This window comes from Trachypithecus francoisi, unplaced genomic scaffold, assembly GCF_009764315.1.
Source record: "Trachypithecus francoisi isolate TF-2019V2 unplaced genomic scaffold, Tfra_2.0 Lachesis_group21, whole genome shotgun sequence".
Classification (NCBI taxonomy): Eukaryota; Metazoa; Chordata; class Mammalia; order Primates; family Cercopithecidae; genus Trachypithecus; species Trachypithecus francoisi.
In genome coordinates this window covers 8,749,200-8,771,135 of record NW_022681467.1, presented here as the reverse complement: position 1 = coordinate 8,771,135, position 21,936 = coordinate 8,749,200, and the positions used below count along the sequence as shown (strand labels likewise).

The 21,936-nt window shown below is 41.1% G+C and overlaps 1 protein-coding gene across 1 annotated transcript in view; it reads left to right on the top strand.

Annotated features, from left to right (window-relative positions):
* Window positions 1-18,623, top strand: part of DSTN (destrin, actin depolymerizing factor) — a 37,818-nt gene extending 19,195 nt beyond the window's left edge. The window contains exons 3-5 of the mRNA XM_033185543.1: window positions 10,831-11,138; window positions 14,634-14,710; window positions 17,415-18,623. Of these exons, the coding sequence (XP_033041434.1) occupies window positions 10,831-11,138; window positions 14,634-14,710; window positions 17,415-17,524 (495 nt within the window). The 3' untranslated portion in view covers window positions 17,525-18,623. The remainder of the gene's footprint in view (window positions 1-10,830; window positions 11,139-14,633; window positions 14,711-17,414) is intronic.
* The last annotated feature ends 3,313 nt before the right edge of the window (window positions 18,624-21,936 follow it).

The following is a 21,936-nucleotide window of genomic DNA, read 5'->3' as shown; positions in this document are numbered from 1 at the left end:
TACTAATCTTTACCCCAGATTTTCAGTACACCCACTAAAGGCAAAGACGTAACAGAGCTACCAGGTTATTGAGAGGAAATACGCAGGCACTAGGAGAATGGAGTTTAGAAGAAGGTCAGAGCCCTGGGCAGTGTTGGGCTGGGCTTTAGGGTTCATATTCCGTGCTCTCTCAGACTGCCTCATGGTTTTAGTTTTACTGTATAAAAATCATTTTCAAGAACCTAGGGACTACAGCCAGGCATGGTGGCTCACGCCTGTAATCCCAGCACTTTGGGAAGCTGAGGCAGGAGGATCACTTGAGGCCAGGAGTTCGAGTCCAGCCTGGGCAACATAACGAGACCCTGTTTCTACAAAAAAATTAAAAACTTAGCCAGGTGTGGTGGTGTTTGCCTGTAGTCCCAGCTACTCTGGATGCTGAGGTAAGAGGATCGCTTGAGCCCAGGAGATTGAGGCTGCAGTGAGCCATGATTGTGTCTCTACACTCCAGCTAGGGCAACAGAGCAAGACCCTGTCCCTCAAAAAACAAACAACACAGAAATACTAAAAGAATGGGACTGATAGGAAAAGATCTTTTAGGTAAAAAGATAGTGAATAGTGTAAAGCAGATAATTCTGTATATTGGTGTTACAGCCACTTTTAAGATTCACCATGATGTTGCTTTGTGATAACAAATCATCCAGAATGAATACAGGAACTCTTAACTATTATCATAGATAAACTGTTGTTTAGTATAATTGACTTTTTTTTGGCAATCCTGTATATTTTATTTTATTTGAAACAGTGTTTCCAGAAAGGGCCCACAGGCTTTGCCAGGAGTCCATGGCACACCCAAAAAATGCTTTGACTTTGGGCCTACTAGTATTGGTAAAATACAATACTCTTATCACTACTGCTTCATTATAAAAATTATTCCTGTAGGCAAAGAAGCCTGTATAGCAATGAGCTACAATTTTATTCTGTTTCATGAAATTTCAAAGCGATCTTAGTGATCATCACCTGAAGCTTAGTGTAAATACAGACTCTAAGACTCTACCCCCAGATATTCTGAGTCAGAGTCTTTAAAATCTGCAGGCGATTCCTATGCACATGAAAGTTAGATAATAACTGATCTAGTCCACTCCCCTAAGTACAGTTAAAGGAACAAATTTAATTCAAAGATAGTGACTTGCCTAAGGTGACCACTAGCTAGTTAGTAGAGGAATATGGATGGATTGTTACTCTCATGATTTTCGTGCTTTAAGATATCTTCTTCTGGTTTCTGAGATGTTAATGAATTGCAGTTATTTTAATCATTATCTTCTTTCCATCCTACTAATCTTTACCCCAGATTTTCAGTACACCCACTAAAGGCAAAGACGTAACAGAGCTACCAGGTTATTGAGAGGAAATACGCAGGCACTAGGAGAATGGAGTTTAGAAGAAGGTCAGAGCCCTGGGCAGTGTTGGGCTGGGCTTTAGGGTTCATATTCCGTGCTCTCTCAGACTGCCTCATGGTTTTAGTTTTACTGTATAAAAATCATTTTCAAGAACCTAGGGACTACAGCCAGGCATGGTGGCTCACGCCTGTAATCCCAGCACTTTGGGAGGCCAAGGCAGGCGGATGACTTGAGCCCAGGAGTCCGAGACCAGTCTGGGCAACATGTCAAAACCCCGTCTTTATAAAAAATACAAAAATTAGCTGGGTGTGGTGGCATGTACCTCTAGTCCCAGCTACTTAGGAGGCTGAGGTGGGAGGATTGCTTGAGCCCAGGAGGTCAGGGCTGCAGTGAGCCATGATCACACCACTGCACTCCAGCCTGGGTGACACAGAGAGCCCTTATCTCAAAAAAAAAAAAAAAAAAGAATCTGGGAACCAGTTATTTAATCTTTATTTCTTTTATCTCAGTGCTATTTCAAGGATGTGGTAAGTAAACCATAGTATAGTAAATTTAAGTATAATCACTAAATCTAACATATACTATACCTTGTGGGTTTTTAAATTATTTTTGCAGGCAAAATTTAGTATATAGTGTTACTAGTCATGAAGCGCCATACTACTCTAATATCAGAGCCACCACAGTGGAGAAATTAAGGAAAGTGAGCATTTGGCATTATTAATTAGCCTCCTGATCACCATACCAACTCCTTCCTTTCCACCTCCCCTCTCCCAGTCCAGTGATTGTCAGCTACAATTGATTGCACCTATGCAGTGTCAGCACCCATCATCACTTCCTCCTTAGTGCTGCTGCCACTACCCTAGCGAAGGCCTTTGCACCTCTTGCCTTGCTTGCTGAATTAGCCTTTTAGCTGGAGTGCCTACTGTAATTCTCTTCCTCTTCTTGTTCTCTTATGCGTGGCTTCATGTATTTTCCCAAAGCACAACTCTGTTCCTCTTACTCTTTTTAAAAATATCCAGTCTCCAAACCTCTGAACCTTCTGTTGAAGGCCTTTTCCATGTCAACCCGATGTGAGTCTCCATTTTCCTTCTCCCTCATCTTCCTCTCATGTTGTATTTGCTGGGTTCTCTTTGTCAGGAGCAGTCTTTTCATCCTTTCAGTCCCATTGTTTTAGAATGCTTTTAAGTCAGCATGAAACTCTACCTGATGACCTGTCTTTCTGTTTAAGCTACTTTCTTTAAATTCCCTTCCACTGGAGTTTATCAAGGAATAATGTATATTCTGCCAAGTATTGAAGCTTTATATGTGCTGTCCTTATCTTCTCCATAAGTCAAACTAATGATTCATCTGACTCATCTTTGATATTTTTTCAGGGTAACACAATAATGAATAAGACAGACATGGTTTATCTTAAGGAACTTACAGTCTTTAAGAACTTATAGCCTTCTTAAGGAGATGATATTAAGTAATTTTAAAGATAGAGCATTGAAGTGGTGGGAGGTGTTGTGTGGTAGAGATCCATGATCTTATAGGAGCATGTGATACTGGTTTTGATGCAGAAGACTTTTCTACATAGTGAGAATTGATCTGACTTCTAAAGAGTATTAGCCAAAGAACTGTAGGGAAGTGTTATCTAGGTAGGGTGTATTGTATGAGCAAAGGCCCTGAAGTGGACGGGAGCATGGCAAATACAAATGACTGAAAGAAAGCCAGGGTAGTGAAATTGCAGAGTGTGTGGTCTATAAGATAAGGCTAAAGAGGTAGGTACAGCCAGATGGAGCATATTAAACATTAAATTGTAGAGTGTGTGGTCTATAAGATAAGGCTAAAGAGGTAGGTACAGCCAGATGGAGCCCATTAGTGGGCTGGGGATGGTGGCTCATACCTGTAATCTCAGCACTTTGGGAGGCCAAGGCAGGACGATAGTTTGAGGCCAGAAGTTTGAGACCAGCGTGGACAACATAGTGAGAACTTGTTTCTACAAAGAAATTTTAGCCGGGCGCGGTGGCTCAAGCCTGTAATCCCAGCACTTTGGGAGGCTGAGACGGGCGGATCACGAGGTCAGGAGATCGAGACCATCCTGGCTAACACGGTGAAACCCCGTCTCTACTAAAAAAATACAAAAAAAACTAGCCGGGCGAGGTAGCGGGCGCCTGTAGTCCCAGCTACTCGGGAGGCTGAGGCAGGAGAATGGCGTAAACCCGGGAGGCGGAGCTTGCACTGAGCTAATATCCAGCCACTGCACTCCAGCCTGGGCGACAGAGCGAGACTCCGTCTCAAAAAAAAAAAAAAAAATTTAAAAAATTAGCTAGGCATGGTGGCTCATGCTTATAGTCCCAGTACTCAGGAAGCTGAGGTGGGAGGAGCACTTGAGCCCAGGCATGTGAGGCTGCAGTTTGCTGTGATCAGGCCACTGCAGTCCAGCCTGGGTGAGGAAGTGACACCCTATCTCAAAAAAAAAAAAATTGCTATTTTTTACCTTCAGATCAATGGAAAGCCACTGGACTGTTGTAAGTATGGTGATCAGATTCATATTTATGTAGAGGATGAATTGGAGGGTAAAGATGATGGGCAGTTGGTATGGGCAATCTTGTTGTATTAGAACTGCAGTGACAAATTCAAAATCTCAGTGACTTAACACAGTAAAGATTTGTCTCTGTCATACACAGTCCAGAAGGGTTGGGCAGTCTTCTTCCATCGTGAAGTATGCCTACCAAGGTCATCTTGGTGGGAGAAAGCAGAGCTTTAAGATCACTTTTATTTAAGTTTTGTTTAATTTTTGATGTTTTAAAAATCATTTTATTGTGGTAGGATTCACATCTAAAAAGCTGTATGTATTTAGTATATTTAAAGGTCACTTTTAAAGGACCAGGACTGGAAGTAGTTTACATAACTGGGCCCAGCTTGGCTGTGCAGAACTTGGTCATATAGCCTACTCAGCTTGCCAGGAAGGCTGGGGAATGCAGTCTTTCCTGTTCAGCCAAGAAGAGAAAACAGTATGATGTATACATATCCTAATCTATCTCCTCTGCAGCCAATTGAGAAGTTACAGCAGTCTGGTTAAGAGGCAATGGGAGCTTGGACTGAGGGTGAAATGAGATGAATGTCTCAGAGAAAGATGAAAATCCAAAGAGTAAGGGAATAGAGGAGTTGTTAAGAACATCTCTTAGGCTTGGAGCCTTATGTGACTAGAAGGGTGGTGATAGCTACTGAGAAAGGAAGACTGGTTAGAAATGGACCAGCTTGCTTTTTATTTTAGACATGTTGTGCATCACATGCCTTTGAGACATAACAACTGGAGACGTGAGATAGGAAATTGAATGTAAAGACTAGAAGCTCAGAAGAGCAAAAGTCTGAACAACATGTAAGTTTTGGCTTAGATGATTGAAAGCTTGAGCTTGGGTAAAGTCTCTGAGGAAGAATGCAGAGTTCGTCCTTTCCTTCCATGCTGCTGTCAGCCTCTGCTTTCTGCCGCATTGTCCTACTACCCCCACCCCTTGACCTCAGCTGATCTTTTGGAGGTCCCCAGAGCCCTTTTTCTTGTCCTTAGGTGGTTCCCTTTGGAACTCCCCGTTATAGCTATTCTGAATTGTTAGTAGTAGTAGATTGAAGGAGTGCCCTCAAACCCATCCTACTACTCCTGCCTTATACTGCACAGAGAAAATAGAATCTTTCAGACACAATTTTTGGCAGTATATCTTCCTTCCACCTCAAAACTGTCATTTTCCCTTCCTCCCTATTTCAGAGAAAAAAATGTGTATCTTTTTCTTAGACTGACTCTCCCATCTGTGCTGTGGATCTTAACCATTTCTTTAGATCTCTGACATTGTTAATTGTATGAATGATTAAGATTATCTCCTCTGGAATTGCTTGAACCCAGGAGGCGGAGGTTGCAGTGAGCTGAGATTGTACCCTTGCACTCCAGCCTGGGTGACAGGAGCAAACCTCCATCTCAAAAAAAAAAAAGTATCTCCTCTGGAACCAAATTGCCAGAGTTCCATTCCCAGTTCTGCTATTGTTTCCTCTGTAACCCTGGGCAAGTTATTTAATTTTGCTATGCCTCAGTAGAAAAAAATGCATCTTTAAGATGCAGGCCAGGCGTGGTGGCTCACACCTGTAATCCCAGCACTTTGGGAGGCTGAGGTGGGCGGATCACGAGGTCAGCAGATTGAGACACCATCCTGGCTAACATGGTGAAACCCCATCTCTACTAAAGATACAAAAATTAGCCAGGCATGATGGCGGGCACCTGTAGTCCCAGCTGCTTAGGAGGCTGAGGCAGGAGAATGGCATGAACCTGGGAGGCGGAGCTTGCAGTGAGCCGAGATTGCGCCACTGCACTCCAGCCTGGGCGACAGAGCGAGACTCCATCTCAAAAAAAAAATTAAGAAAAGATGCAAATAGTGATAGTGGCTGTCTCATAGAATTGTTTTGATTTATAAGTATCTGGCAGTAGTAAGTACTCAGTGTTTTGTTTTGTTTTGTTTTGTTTTAACATCAAGTTCTTAAACATCTAGAACAGTTACATCGCCCCAATCATAAGACAACTTTCATCAAGTAGCATTCAGTCTTCCCTTTTTTCTTCATTGTTAACCATCTTACGTTTTCTGTCTTTACCTCTTCAGTTCCCGAAGGGTCCCCAGTCCATTATAGTTGACTTCTGTCCCATTTCTCCCATCTATTGAAATGTTCAGAGACCCAATTGCCAAGCCCAGTGGTGTGTTTTCATTGTCGCAAACACTGCAGAATTGGATGTTGATGACTTTCCTCCTCAAAATATTCTCCCTTGCTTCTAAGATACTGCTTTCTTCCTCCTTACTTTTTCTTCTTAGTTTTCTGATTACCTCTTTTTAGTGTCCTTGATGGTTTGGTTTTTTTTTTTTTTCTTTTTTTACTTTTTAATTTTTACATACATACTCAATGGTGAGAAACTAGATTTGCTGCTTAATGTTTGTGACCCCCTGGTGTGGGCTAGTCCAAAATATGTATTAGGTGAAGCCTTCCAACAAGATCCATGCTTATATTTCCGCTGATGTCTGGTCATCTCCACCTAGATGTCTTGCACAATCTTCAGAGTTGATGTGTCATACTGTGCCATATTTCCTTTTCTGTTCATATATCGCAGTCTAGTCACTAATCGAGAGAATCCCGGGGCTCGTCTGATACCACTCTTCTGTGTCTCATTCAACTGTATTGATTTGACTTTGACATGTCCTTGAATTTTTCTGTTTTTAACCTCACTGCTGTAGTTCAGAGCTTTCTTCTCTGAATATTTATAATTGTCTCAAAATTGGTTTTCTGCTTCCAGTTTCGGTGCCAGTTTCTCCTTCACAGTATTCAGTGTGATTCAGTATTTCAATGTTAATTTCCTCAAGCACAAGTGTCTAATGGTATAAGAAACCTCCACAGACATCATTTCTAATAGAAAAAAAGACAAAATTCTTCCTTACTGAGGCTTTTAAGGAGCTTGTAAGTTACAGCCAGGTTTGGCTGAGATTTATCTGTTTTATAATTGCAGAATACACATTCACTTTGTTTTCAATTACTAGTAATCATTGATTTAATTTACAAATCAGAATTTAGAATGTTTGAGATGCTTGGATATTGACAGATGTATTCAAATATTGGTCGATTGAATATAAGGCTTTAAATGTTGCCTTCATGCTTTTAGAAATTGCTTGTTGGGTCAAATGTGATTTCAACATTATGGACTAGGGAGTTAGAGGGATTGGGGTGTGTTTCTAGTTCTTCAATTTTTGTTTCTTTGAACATTTTATTCATCTGTTGCAAAATGAAGATTTTTAACTTGCTTAACGTAAGATACGTTGTAAAGATCAGAAATATACTACTCTTAAAGCAGTAAAAGGTTTAAGAAAAGTGCTTTTTTAAAGTAGGAATGTGCTAACATTGTGTAGTTAAGAATTTTCTAGTCTTAATTTTCTGTTTCTGTTATTAGAGTGAATGTTCATTTATGAACAGAAAATGTGGAGTAGATGGCATTGGAGTGTATTATTTAGAGATCTTTAATGAATGAGATGATGAAATGACCCAGTTACCTTAATATTAAGTAAGTGCTAGGATCTTAGTGTGTCTTTCTCCCAGAATTCTTGCACGGGTTTTAAAGTAACAACTTTATTTTTTATTTGTTTGTATAAATTTGTGAAGGTACAAGTGTAATTTTGCTACATGCATGGATGGTGTAGTAGTGAAGCCGGATCTTTTAGGGTATCCATCGCCCAGATAACATACATTCTACGCATTAATTAATTTCTCACCCTCCCCCGGCTCTCCATTGTCTATTATTTCACACTCTGTCCATGTGTACACATTATTTATTTCCTATTGATAAGTGAGAATACGTGGTATTTGTAACAACTTTATTGAGGTATAATTCACATACCACAAAGTACAGTTCACTTCAGTGGTTTTTCAGTAGATTCACAAAGTACAGTTCAGTTCAGTGGTTTTTCAGTAGATTCATGGTTGTGTATGCATCACTCCTGTCAACTTCCAGAACATTTTCATTACTTCAAAAGGAAATCCCATATTCATTAGCAGTCACTCCCCATTCCCTTTTTTTCTCAACCCCTGGAAACCACTAGTCTACCTTCTGTCTATTGATTTTACCCAGTTTGAACATTGCATATAAATAGAATCATGCAATAGGTGCCCTTTTCTGTCTGGCTTCTTTCACATAGCACAGTGTTTGTCAAGGTTCATCCTTGTAGCATGTATCGGTACCTCATTGTTTTAATGGCCAAGAAATACTCCATTGTGTGGATATACTACATCTTAAAAATCTATTAATCACTAAGTGGACTTGAGGGTTGTTTTCACTTTTGGTCTATTTTGAATAATGCTGCTGTGAACATTTGTGTACAGGTGTTGGTGTGGACACATTTTCATTTCTCTTGTGTATATATACCTAAGAGTGAAATTCCTAGGTCAGGTGTTAACTTTATGTTTAACTTTTTGAGGAACTGCCAAACTGCATGCCAAAGCGGCTGTACCATTTTACAGTTCTACAGTAGCATATCAGGGTTTCAAGTTCTCCATGACCCCACAAACATTTGTTATTGTCCATCTTGTTTATTTTAGCCCTCCTAGTGGGTGACTCATTATGGTTTTGAAGTGAAGAGGTATCTCATTATGGTTTTGATTTGCTTTTCTCTAATCACTATTGATGTTGAGCATTTTTTCCATATCCTTGTTAACCATTTATATATCTTCTTTGGAGAACTATTTAAATCCTTTAACTGTTTTTCAATTGAAGTATTTGCCTTTTTTTATGATTGAGTTGTAAGGGTTCTTTATTCTGACAAGTTCCTTGTAGGATTTTCTGACGTTTTCTCTCGTTTTGTTGGTTATCTTTATCTTATGTACATTTTTATTTCTTAAATGATTTGACATTAATTTGGGTATCATTAATATTTTTCCATTGTTTAGTATTTAAATTCTATTGCTTATGATTCATTTTTCCCTTTTTATTAAAAAAAATTTAGAGGCGCAGTCTCCCTATGTTGCCCACACTGGTCTCAAACCCCTGAACTCAAGTGATCTTCTTGCCCTCTCCCTCTAAAGTGCTGAGACTACAGTCGTAGCCACTACACCCAGTCTAAAGATACCATTCTTGACTCAAAGCATGGTTTTACATAAATTGACCATATGACCCAGCAATTGCACTCCTAGTTTTCTACCCAAGAGAATTAAAAACATGTCCACCCAAAACCTTGTACATGAGTGTTTGTAGCAGTGTTAATAGCCAAAAAGTGGAAACAACCCAAATGTCTGTCAACTGATGAATAGACAAGGAAAATGTGGGATATCCAAACAATGGAATATTATTCAACAGTAAAAAGAAATAAAGTAACCAGGTGCTTTGTCATGCACCTGCAGTCCTGGCTATCTGGGAGGCCAAGGCAGGAGGACTGCCCAACTTCAGGAGTTCAAGGCTGCAGTGCGCTATGATCATGCCTGTCAGTAGCCACTAAGCTCCAGCCTGGGCAACATAACGAGATCCCATCTCTCATGCACCCCTTCCTGCATCAAGGGTGAACATTCCAGATACTTCACAGCTCCTACCTGCTTAGCCAGGGAGGGGCCTTGCTGAGGAGTCATTGGCACTTGGCTCTGCTCCTTCAGCTTCTTCACTGTCTCACAGTCACTCCACAGGTCCCTTTTGGTGCCTACCAGCATAGCAGATACATTGAGGCAATGATGGGAGACCTCTGGGTACTACTTATGCCTCACATTGGCATAAGAGGATGGGTTGCCAGTGGAAAAACAAATGACAAAGGTATTGGTCTGGGGACAGGAGAACATTCACAGTTGGTCATATTCCTCCTCTTGGCCAGTGGTGTCCCACAGGTTCAGGCTGATGATTTGGGCATCCACAGATGTCTGGGTGCCATAGTTGTCAAAGACATTGGGGATATACTCCTTAGGAAAGGCGTTTGTTGTATAACTGATGGGGAGGCAGGCTTTGCCTACAGTCACATCTCCTACAATCACACATTTGATTGTCTGCATTCTTCCCTTAGTCTGATCATCCTCCAGTGCTGTTCAGCCATGACTGGCACAGCCTCCTGGGCATCTCTTGTTGGGCTTTATAATTCTTGCTTTAGAAAAGCTAACATGCAAAACAAAGTAGTTAATGAAGCATTAAAAATTATGGATATAGTAAAGTTAATGTAAACAGCACATTCCTCAAGATGAAAAAATTAAAAACTGGTTTAAGGTCTTGTGCTATCAAAATCTTGTTTAACTATGCTTTGTCCCAGAATAGCAAGTATAACATAGTGAAAGATTATTTTTCTGGTCAGTATAATCCCGAATTAAGATACCCTCTTTATTATAGCAGTAGACATTTTCTTATTTATTCTAATCTTAGTTTAAAATTTGGAATTTTTAAGTGAAAATTTTAATGGCAGGTGACTAATACTGAATATTGATCACATAATTTGAAATGTGAGTAGAGCAAAGACCTCTTAATCTTTTTTTTTAGTTAGAGAAAGAGATGCTGTAGGGATGAAAATTTCCCAGTCTAGCAGCTATGACCAGCTACTGTGTATTACAAAAGGAATTTTAGGTGTCATCAGCATACAGACTGGGAAGATGATCTGCCTGTGGTCAAGGCTCTAAGCAACCTGTATAAGAAGAAAATAACCCAGCACCTTAGGAAACACTTCTTTTAAGATTCTAGGGTAGGAGAGGCTGCTGTAGTTGAATGTTTCTTTACCCCTGTGCAGTAGTGATGAATGGCATATATTTGTGATCTTTTAAAAAGTTTGATGTCTGAAATTAGTAATGATTACAGCTCAAATTTCTAGTTTTTTAATTAGATGATATACCTGTAAAATGTTAAATATATGCCAATCTATAAGCAGAATTTAGTATTTTACGTTTGGCACAATAAAAATTGTAAGTCTTTTTCTCATGTATTTTCTCGTCATAGGCCTCAGGAGTGCAAGTAGCTGATGAAGTATGTCGCATTTTTTATGACATGAAAGTTCGTAAATGTTCCACACCAGAAGAAATCAAGAAAAGAAAGAAGGCTGTCATTTTTTGTCTCAGTGCAGACAAAAAGTGCATCATTGTAGAAGAAGGCAAAGAGATCTTGGTTGGAGATGTTGGTGTAACCATAACTGATCCTTTCAAGCATTTTGTGGGAATGCTTCCTGAAAAAGATTGTCGCTATGCTTTGTATGATGCAAGCTTTGAAACAAAAGAATCCAGAAAAGAAGAGTTGATGTTTTTTTTGTGGTAAGCATGTTGGAAATATTTAGCCTCTGTAAAACATTTTGTTAGCACTCGGAAAACCAGTTCCAGCACCAAAGTAATTTTTATTCAAACTCTTTGCAGTTGTTATTTAATTTTTATTTATAGGTTTCATAATGTTACCAGGGCTGATGTTTATGGGACCACAACTAAATTTTGACTATTTTCTGTCTACTTGCTATATGACTCTCAGTAATTGATTGTGGTGTGTGTGGTGTGTGTATGTTTTATGGGGAAAGGACAGGAGGCATCCTCTAAATGTACTGCTTTTATAAGCTAAAATTTCCTACTTCTTTTAACTTTCTTATTATAAGCCAAACCCCTACTTTTCCAAGGAGCTGTGCCAGGAACCAGCCTTCTACTCTTTTAAATATATACCCTTTACTTGTGCCTCTGTGGTCCGCTACTTTTGAAGAAGTTGGTACCATTCCCTCCCTGCTATAATTCGCTCTACATTTGTACTGCTTCGCAGTGCAGTCACTAGCCACATGTGGCTATTTAAATTATTTAAAATTAAAAATTCAGTTTGTTAGCTGAATGAATTACCACATTTCAAATGCTCAGTAGCCACATCTGACTAGTGGCCACCTTATTGAGTAGCACAGATACAGAACATTTCCGTCACTGCAGAAAACTGTTGGTCGATGTTACTCTAGATAGTGAAACAGTGCCATAAAGTTATTTTTATGGCCTTTTTCTTGAAATGTTGTTTAATTATTCTGGTCTTTTCAGGTAAGTCAGTATTTGAGATGAAGCTTTAGAAAAAGTTACACCTGGATCTCTCATTTATTGAATATTATACTACATTCCTTGATATGGCCAGGAATACAATTCTTTAGTTTCCAAGGGGAGGGAGAAATGGTAACACCACCTGATTTTTTTTTTTTTTGTTAGAGGAGCAAGGATTCTCTTGATACTTTGGCCTGAGTCAGGGCAAGGCAGGGAGGGACTTAGTTTTTAGCTGTGTGCCATCAATAGTTTGGAGTGTAAGGGATATGGGAGTAGGAGATGCAGAGGATTGAGGTTTAAAAAGGAAGATACTCGAGGTCACACCTCACTTCTATTTCAGTAAGCTTTTACTGCACTTGATTAAACTAAATTGCTGTGAGGAATGCAAATATGAGCTCAGGGTGCACGTATTCGGGCAGCTTAGAGTCATTGAAGCGGGTACGTAAGACTGAAAATTAACAAGGATTTGAATGAAGGTGCATTTATTGAACTTTATTTCTACTACATGCCAGCTACTGTGTTAGGGCCTGGGAAAACAGCTGTGAAGTTAAGTCCCCGCTCTTCTGGCATTCACAGCTGAGTGGCAGATAGGCCAGCTAATGGTTTAGGCTTTTAAATGGGTCACTATTTCCTTAATTTACAGTTATTTTTTCTGCTTTTTATGTATTTTGTAATTATGAAAATTATGCATTCTTATTTTTAAAAATTTGGAAAATAATAGAAGAAAAGGAAATTTAGTGTTAGTGTAATGGTTTATTTTGCACTATTACACTATTAAGAAAAGGTAGAACCTTATTAAAGCCATTTTCTATAACAAACTCCACCCAAGGAGCAGCTCTTCAAGTAGTTTAACAATTTGGTTAGAATAAAATCAGAACAGCTAATGCTTTTTTATGTTTCTGACCTATTTTCATAAAAGTACCCACTTTGCCAGGCGCAGTGGCTCATGCCTGTAATCCCAGCACTTTGGGAGGCAGAGGTGGGTGGATAACGAGGTCAAGAGATCGAGACCATCCTGGCCAACCAACGTGGTGAAACCCCATCTCTACTAAAAATACAAAATTAGCTGGGTGTAGTGGCACACGCCTGTAGTCCCAGCTACTCGGGAGGCTGAGGCAGGAGAATCGCTTGAACCTGGGAGGCGGAGGTTGCGGTGAGCCGAGATCGTGCCACTCACTCCAGCCCGGGCGAAAGAGTGAGACTCCATCTCAAAAAAAAAAAAAAAAAAAAAAGAAAAGTACCCACTCTGTAGCTCAAATATCTGCCAGTCCTGAGGTTGTGATGACTTTGCCTCCTTCACTGGACCTTAGGATTGGGAGGAATAAGCCTCTGAGAGACAGACTGCCCATTTCCTTTTTCCCAAGAATAGAATCTCTGCTCACTGGGGTAAGGGGTACACTAGGTGAGGTCCACATGCCAGTGCTCATGACTGTTGAATGTCCTCGAAGTGTGGCAGCTAAATGGAATTATTAAATGCTCAGAAGTATTTAGCTATACAGTAATATCTCAGTGACCTCCAGGAGGCTCTTCGAAACCGCAACTGTAAGCAAAACAACATACACCAGGTCCTCAAATAGCGTCATTTCCTTCAGTGTAGTTTTGTTATAACATTGAGAAAAAAATTACTGGTTTTGGTATATGTCATTTTGTTTTAAGTCACAGGCTCCAAGAACTGACTGGCAATGTTAAGTGTGGACTTACTGTACTGCATCTTCTCTGTGATATTTTAGCATTGTGGCATGGAGGTGGGCCTATGGGTTGGCGTACAGAGGAAAGAAGGACTCACGTGCAAGCAGTCTGAGTGGGACAGGGGTTTCTGTCCATTACTAATCATTCTTCAGTGTTGCTGCTGAAGGTGTTGTGATGCATATGCTGTTCTTCCAACACGCTTCCATTCAAGAGGGAGAACGTGCTCAAATTTTATAAATACAAGATAGTAATAATATTGACAAGACATAATTATTGGTGAGTTGCCATTTAGAAATCTTTGTGAAAGCTGTATTTAGAATCATGAGATTATACAAGTGGATTTGTTTTTCAAGAGAATTATTGAAACGTGGACTCCCAGATCTATAATTAAACATGTATTGTTATGTTAGACTAAAAACAAGTATCTGTGGGATCAAAACCTGCTATTGGAATAGATGAAGGGACTGGGGAAGTCTAAGAAAAGGACTTTTATGTGTAATTTATTCTTTTTTTTTTTTTCCTTTTTTTTGATTTATTCTTTTTTAGAAAACAATCTGAAGCAAAGGTGCCAAAATATTAGCATTTAATTCTGGGTCACACGTACTTAGATTATTATCTGTACTTTTCTGTATTTTAAAACTTTTTTCCAACAAGAAAAACTGTCAAAAACCTTGTGTAAATATTAGCCTGAATCCAATCTTTTATTAATAATAAATGAACAGAAATATTCTGGAGAAAAAGAATTGAGTTATACAGTGCAGTACTCAGTATTGGTTCTTTCATTATGGCCACTGTGATCTGATTTTTAATTGGTGGTTGTCTTTTGCCACCAGTGGTTCTCTTCTTTTTTCCCACCCTGGTCAACCTGAGTAATTCTACTTATGCCTAACTGTAGCATTTCCTCTCTGAGCTGCCGGGGAGGTAGAACAAATGTTCAGTTAAGAAAAAATATCTCAGGAGAGTCTGAGGATTCTCCCCTTGACACTGAAGCAAATGTTTAACAAGATGCAAGTTGTACTTTCTCTAGACCACTTTTTTCATTTTTGGCATCTTTCTATCTAGGGCACCAGAACTGGCACCTCTGAAAAGTAAAATGATCTATGCAAGCTCCAAGGATGCAATTAAAAAGAAATTTCAAGGTATGTTCTAGATTACCTCTGAATATGTAGAGGTATGGTAAACACCCAGAATGGGGCAGCACCTTTTCTGAGAAGCACCTTATTTTTTTGCAGAACTTCAGGCACAAGGGGGAAGTGTTACTTGTTTTGAGAAAAGCAGAAGATTGAACGTGGCTTTCCATGTATCTTCTGCTTTGTGCTGGTTGTTCTGAGTCTTCCCAGCCTGTATTTAATAACTCTACCCTTGACGACATCTGTATATATCGTTTATTTAGGCTGGTTTTAAACTAGTTTGAGGTGCTGCCAATTTTCTCATGTAGGAGGTGGAGACTGATTGTTTAACATTGGACATAATAGTAAATTTGCTCTTGCCTTTGAATGTAGTTGTTATAATAAAGTTGCAAAAGGGAGATGTACCTAAATGAGAAAGGATGCTCTTTTCTCCAGCTTTACTGTTGAATGGCATGATTTTAGGTAATTGATTCATCTGTGTCCCAAGGAAAGTGCACCCACTCCTGAGCTGGTCAGTTCTATTTGACTTGCCACTGGGTGATTGGGATCCTGATGAGATGGCCTGGCCAGACTTCAGCCAGGAGAAAATGTTGGTATGATGGAAAGAACATGCATGGGGCAAGTGCCCAAAGGCCTGCACTGAGGGCGAAGCCTGTCTAACTGCTGTGTGGCCTTGGCCAGAACTGCTTAACCTCCATGGGCCTTGATTCTCTCAGCTGTAGAAGGGGAGACTTGGTCTCATGTGTGAGTTTTAGTTCAAGAGTTTGCCCTGCCACCTTCCTTCCATGGCTATTTCCAAACAGCTGAGTGAGCCAAGGTCACAAGGGCTTGGCCTGATGTTGATTTTGTTGTTTGTTTTACTGTCACTGGTTTTTATATTCTCATGGTAGAACAGGTTTGCCCTAGCCTGTTTTTAGTTATGAAAAAAAATTCTTGCTTCCTTTCCCGAGCCTTGCTGCTGCATAGTTTATTGCCAGGTCAGGTTCTTCGTGCATTTGGTTTGATGTTTGGCACCCCCTAGAAGTGTGTCACTGGATTGCTAACTGATGCTTTTAAATCCTTTAGCTTCAACACTTTCCCAGCCCAACCAAAAGGTTCAGAGTGGATTCCTTATTATCTTTATTCTGCATTGCCTTTCAGTAAAGGGAATTGCTTTGCACACTTGATTTGGTGATAAAAGATAGTGACTGGCTGGGTGTAGTGACTCACACCGGTAATCCCAGCACTTTGGGAGGCCGAGGCAGGTGGATCACCTGAGGTCAGGAGTTCAAGACCAGCCTGACCAACATGGTGAAACCCTGTCTCTACTAAAAATACAAAAAAAAAAAATTAGCTGGGCATGGTGGCACGTGCCTGTAATCCCAGCTACTTGGGAGGCTAAGGCAGGAAGAATGCTTGAACCCAAGAGGCAGAGGTTGCAGTGAGCTGAGATCACGCCAGTGCACTCCAGCCAGGGCAACAAGAGCAAAACTCCGTCTCAAAAAAAAAAAAAAGATAGTGACCATGCTACCTTTTTTTTTTCTAATGAAAGCATCCACTGGCTTTCTCAGATCAGTCCTGAGTAGCTCAAAAGCTGACCTCGGCCGGGCGCGGTGGCTCAAGCCTGTAATCCCAGCAGTTTGGGAGGCCGAGACGGGCGGATCACAAGGTCAGGGGATCGAGACCATCCTGGCTAACACGGTGAAACCCCGTCTCCACTAAAAATACAAAAAACTAGCCGGGCGAGGTGGCGGCGCCTGTAGTCCCAGCTACTCGGGAGGCTGAGGCAGGAGAATGGTGTGAACCCGGGAGGCGGAGCTTGCAGTGAGCTGAGATCTGGCCACTGCACTCCAGCCTGGGTGACAGAGCGAGACTCCGTCTCAAAAAAAAAAAAAAAAAAAAAGCTGACCTCCTGTGCTTTCAGCAGCTTGAGAAATAAATGGTCTTTAAATGATGGGAATAACCATGCAGTTATTTAAAAGACAGTGGCCATTTACAGAGAGGCTACTGTATGTAATCCATAATTGAGCTCGTTTTTGTAGTTGGTAGTGTAATTGTTCTAAGAAAGCAGTCACTAATATTTCACATAGTTTTAATTGTGATCATTTTATAAATGTGTAGTGTAATACCATTGAAGAGCCAGCTGTTTGCTTTTCAATACAGTTGACAAAATCAACTGTGCAATCAAAAATAATTTGTATTTTTATATTTTAAAAACCAAGAAAATTTTTTTACTAGACCTTTTAGCTTTGTAGCGAAGTACAACATATCTATAGAAAAGTGTATGTCACAAATTATTGTAGAATGTGACGAATTTTTCAGAGTGAACATAATGGTTATTTCTTAATCTAATGACCAGCACCGCAGAAGCCTCTCTGGTGCTGTTCCCTTCAATTCATAGCACTTCTTTCTGCCTGCCCCTTCCTCCTCAAGGTAGCCAGCACCCTGGCTTCTAACAGCATAAGTTAGTGTGGGCTGATTTTGTATGCTATATCTATATATATAATAGAATATATGCATTTTAAATCTGGATTCTTTCAGTGAATGCCGTTTGTGAGGCCCATCTATCTTGATGCATGTAGTTACAATTATTCTCATTACTGTGTAGTATTCTGTGTTTGTATATACCCCAGTTTATCCAGATTAGAACTGGTCTTTTAAAAGTTTGATATCCTAGAGAAAGAGATAAACTGCTGCCATAATTCTAAATAGAATTGTTGTTTTTCCTCTCTAGGCATAAAACATGAATGTCAAGCAAATGGACCAGAAGATCTCAATCGGGCTTGTATTGCTGAAAAATTAGGTGGATCCTTAATTGTAGCCTTTGAAGGATGCCCTGTGTAGGTCTTTCAGTGCCACAAATTGAAAGCTTCCATGTTTAATGTTATTCTCTTGCTATATAAATAAAGCAAATATATTTAGGCCAGGGTCTCACTGAGGGGGAGCTGTCTCATCATCTTTTAAACGAAATATTCTATAAACATATGCAAACAGCCCCTAAATAAATCTAAAGTCTGAAGTTTTATTGGTGTGAAATTAAATTCTTATTGGCCATATGCCTGTTTTGATGAGTTGATTTATAAAGATTTTTGTTAAGCTCAGGATTTTAAATGATGCAGTTCACAAAACAGTAAAGGCCATGTGAAGAGAATTATTACATCTTTAGTAACCTCAGCATTTACTTTGTTTCTTTCGCTTAGAAAATTGCTCATAATCTGGTTATAATGTTGGCCCAAATTCTTGATTCTTCCTTGAGCTAAGCAGAATAATGGAATATACTATGTCTTTATAATATAACAACACTAATACACTAATAGTAAGATTAAGGCAGGCAGTCTTTTACTTCTGCCAAATGTGTAATGGAGATTGCTTCAAAATTGTGTCCACATAATCCACGCTGATCTTGCAAAAGCACTATTTCAAGCACATCATTGGAATACAGGAAGTAGCCCTGCACCTGCCGGTGAGCTCACCATTCACTGGTTGGGAGAGTGACCTGGCATCTTGCAAATCATGGTGTGTCTTCAGGAGAATGTGCAGTGTCTTATAATAAATTATAATGCAAATTAGGGCTACATTGTAATCTGCTTTGTTAATGAAAATGGCAAAACAATATTGACAAACTAGGACACCTGTGGTATCTTTAATTGTATCTCATTCAGAAGTTTGCTTCTTATGGTATAATAAAGTATGGAAGAATATTGAGTATATGTTTACTCTGGGCCTGGGAGAACTTAATTTTCTAGAGCAGTTTGTTGACTCGTGTGCAATGGGGAGAGGTACCATGATGACACTCACAGGGAGCCACTGTTCACTGACATTTGGAAGTGGTCATTGTTCATATCACGGGCGTAACACTTTGAACGATATAGAGATGCACCAACAGTTGAACTTAGAAGTAGCAGTATTGGCTTTGTGTAATAAAGGAAGCATTTTTGATTTATCTCTCGTGTATTTATGTGTGAATTGGGAATATAAGATTTTGCCTTCCATATGGGGTAAGTCATTGAGGTTTGGGTATTTCCAATAATTAAGATTGGTTGAGGCGGGGCGCGGTGGCTCAGGCCTGTAATCCCAGCACTTTGGGAGGCCGAGACGGGCGGCTCACGAGGTCAGGAGATCGAGACCATCCTGGCTAACATGGTGAAACCCCATCTCTACTAAAAATACAAAAAAGAAAAAACTAGCCGGGCGAGGTGGCGGGCGCCTATAGTCCCAGCTACTCCGGAGGCTGAGGCAGGAGAATGGCGTGAACCCGGGAGGTGGAGCTTGCAGTGAGCTGAGATCCGGCCACTGCACTCCAGCCTGGGCGACAGAGCGAGACTCCGTCTCAAAAAAAAAAAAAAAAAGATTGGTTGAGTGTGGTGGCTCACTCCTGTAATCCCAGCATTTTGGGAGGCTGAGGCAAGAGGATAGTTTGAAGCCATGAGTTTGACAATCAGCATGGGCAACATAGTGGGATCTCATCTACTAAAAGTAAACAAAATTAGCCAGGTGTGGTGGTCAGTAGTCCCAGCTACTTTGGATGCTGAGGTGGAGGATCACTTGAGCCCAGGAGGTCAAGGCTGCAGCGAGCCAAGATCATGCCACTGTACTGCAGCTTGGATGACAGAGGAAGACCTTGTCTCAAAAAGTCACAGCTCCCTCTGGTGAATAAGAAAGTTGGTGTAAAAGTTGGGGAATTTTTCAATGTTTATTACACTATAAGTGTAATAAACATTAAAATTATAAAGGTAATAAATTCACATTTAAAATTTAGAAAATAGAGAAAAGGGAAATTGTACATTGTCCTACCACACCATCACATGGTTAGCCTTTTGATACACAGCTCTGCATTATTACATGTCAGAAACTGCACATAAACTATGGTGGTCCCATATAATTGCAAGGTATTTTCTGCTGTAATTAGAAACACAAATACCATTGTGTTACAGTTGCCTACAGTATTCAGTATAGTAACATGCTGTCCAGGTTTGTAGTCTAAGAGTAATAGGCTCTACCATACAGCCTAGGTGTGTAGTAGGCTATGCCATCTAGGTTTGTGGAAGTCCAGTCTAGGATGGGGAACATTTTAATGTTGATCCACGTGCCAGGCTTTTGTGAGACAAGGTTATGCTTTAATCAAAATACTTATTTCAGAATTGTCTAGAAAACAGTGCTGGCTGCTTGTCATTCATCCTGAATTTCTTGTTTCTTTACTGCTTTTAGCGTGGGTTTTGTTTTTTGAGACAGGGTCTCTTTCCCCTAGGCTAGAGTGCAGTGGTGCAATCATAACTCACTGCATCCTTGAACTCTTGGGCTCCGGCAAGCCTCCTGCCTTGGCCTCCTAAAGTGCTGTGATGACAGGTGTGAGCCACTGTGTCCTGCTAGTGATTGTGATTAACAGGCTTCCAGGGAAGTGCCAGAAGTTCAAGACTGCCGTACTCAAAAGTCAGCCATGTAGGTAAAGCCAGATGTTTCGTCAAGGAGTTTTAGAAGGAGGAAATTTTTCCTGTGGTGTCGGTTTAAGTGTGGCACTGTTGTGCGTGTGTGAGGTGCATTCTTTGGGAAGCATTTCAAACAGTATAAAGGGATGTGATGTAAACATCTAGAGCTCATTCCAGAAATTCAATTACTCTTTCTCTAGGGGAGCTTTTGAGAAAGTCTTAGTAGATTGCTGAGGCCCAAGAATTGTGCTCACAAGCACTCAGGGTGATTCTGGTACAAAATTAGGGTTCAGACCTCAGCTGATTGGTCTGCTGTTGGTCAGGAACAAAACTACAAGTATATTCTGCTTCCAGAAAATAACGTTTACCTTTTCACAAATGCTAACGCACTGCAAAAATGTATTTGTGGAAAGCTGACTTAGTCTCATCTAGCGGTTACTCTCTTGGCCTGACAAAGCAGCAAATAAAGCCATTGCTAACAATTCAATCAGAGCTTGACTGTGAAGTTAGACAATGTTACTGCAAAAACGGGACACGGTGACTTGGATCATAGGTTTCGTGTGGTGGTTTCCTTTCTGCAGAGTACTGGCTGCTGTAGGCCCAGCAAGTGCAACTTGCTTCTTGACTGTAATTGCCCTTGGGACCACCAGAGACTGAATATGCCCCACACACATCACTTCTTGGTGATTTGGGGCATTTCTGAAATTGAGAATGGGCTCTAGACTGGGTTCCAGCTGGGCTGCAGCTGGAAGGGACAGTAATGGCATTATGGCCGGCAAGGGGAGTATTCCAGGAGCCAGGGTTTCGGTGGAAGGCAGGCTTGAGTACCGTGTTTTGTTACTGAGGGCTCTCTGGGTTCTGCACAGTCCCAAAAGGGCCCTGGGGAAGGGACTTAGCCTCTGGCCAGTACCCTCAGTAACCAGCCCAAAGGTGAAGTAACTTGCCTAAGGTTAGTCGACTCACAGGTGGCAGAACTGGGACAAAAACTCAGACTTCTTCATTTCTGTTCCTGAGCTATTCTCAACACCTCAGGGTAATTCACTTCATTTCTCTTATTATAATTGGATCATCTTTCCACAACATTTCTAACATCGGAAATTCAAAGGTTAGACCTTGTTCAGTGCTAGGGGTGAGATTTGAAAGGGCCAAGACGGAAAGCATTTCTTTTGGGCTCTGAGCTCCCGTCAGACCCAACCCTGAAGGAAGCGCAGTGATGGCATCTGCGGAGGGCCTGGAGTGGCTTCTATAACAAAACCTCGCTTTCCCCGCACTTGTCCCTCAGGCCTCACTGGCTCCCTGCCTTCGCTGCACAGCTTCCTTCTCCACCCCCCTTCCTTCTCGGGGTGCCATAGGTGCGGCCAGCAGGCGCAGCATTGTGGTGCCTGTGTTCCAGAGTATCATATGGAGACGACCTGAGGAAGCTCGTCTGAGCGCAGCTGTCTGTGAGGGGCTTCAGGTCCCGTTGTGCTGTCTATGGGCCACGTTAACCTGAACTTCACATCTACTCTGTGAGCTCTGGTCATCTTCACCCAACAGCCCAAACCCAGGGTCTGGCTTTGGGAAGCCAGTCCAGGGAGGAGCAGTGGTTCGTCTGTTGGGTGGCAGCTGGGTGAGTCCTGCCTCCACAGTGAACTTCATTCCAGGAACACCACGAACCAGTCCTCTGGTGCTGCCTGAACTCGGCTACAGCTGCAAGACGGGGCTGCGAATGGCCAGGCCAGTGACCTGTGCCACGCTGGGGAATGCCGTGGGGCTGGGGAGGGCTGCTAGCCCCTTCCGCAGGAAGTCTGTGAGGGCTGCGCCTCAGCTGGCTTCCCCAGAGCCTGACAT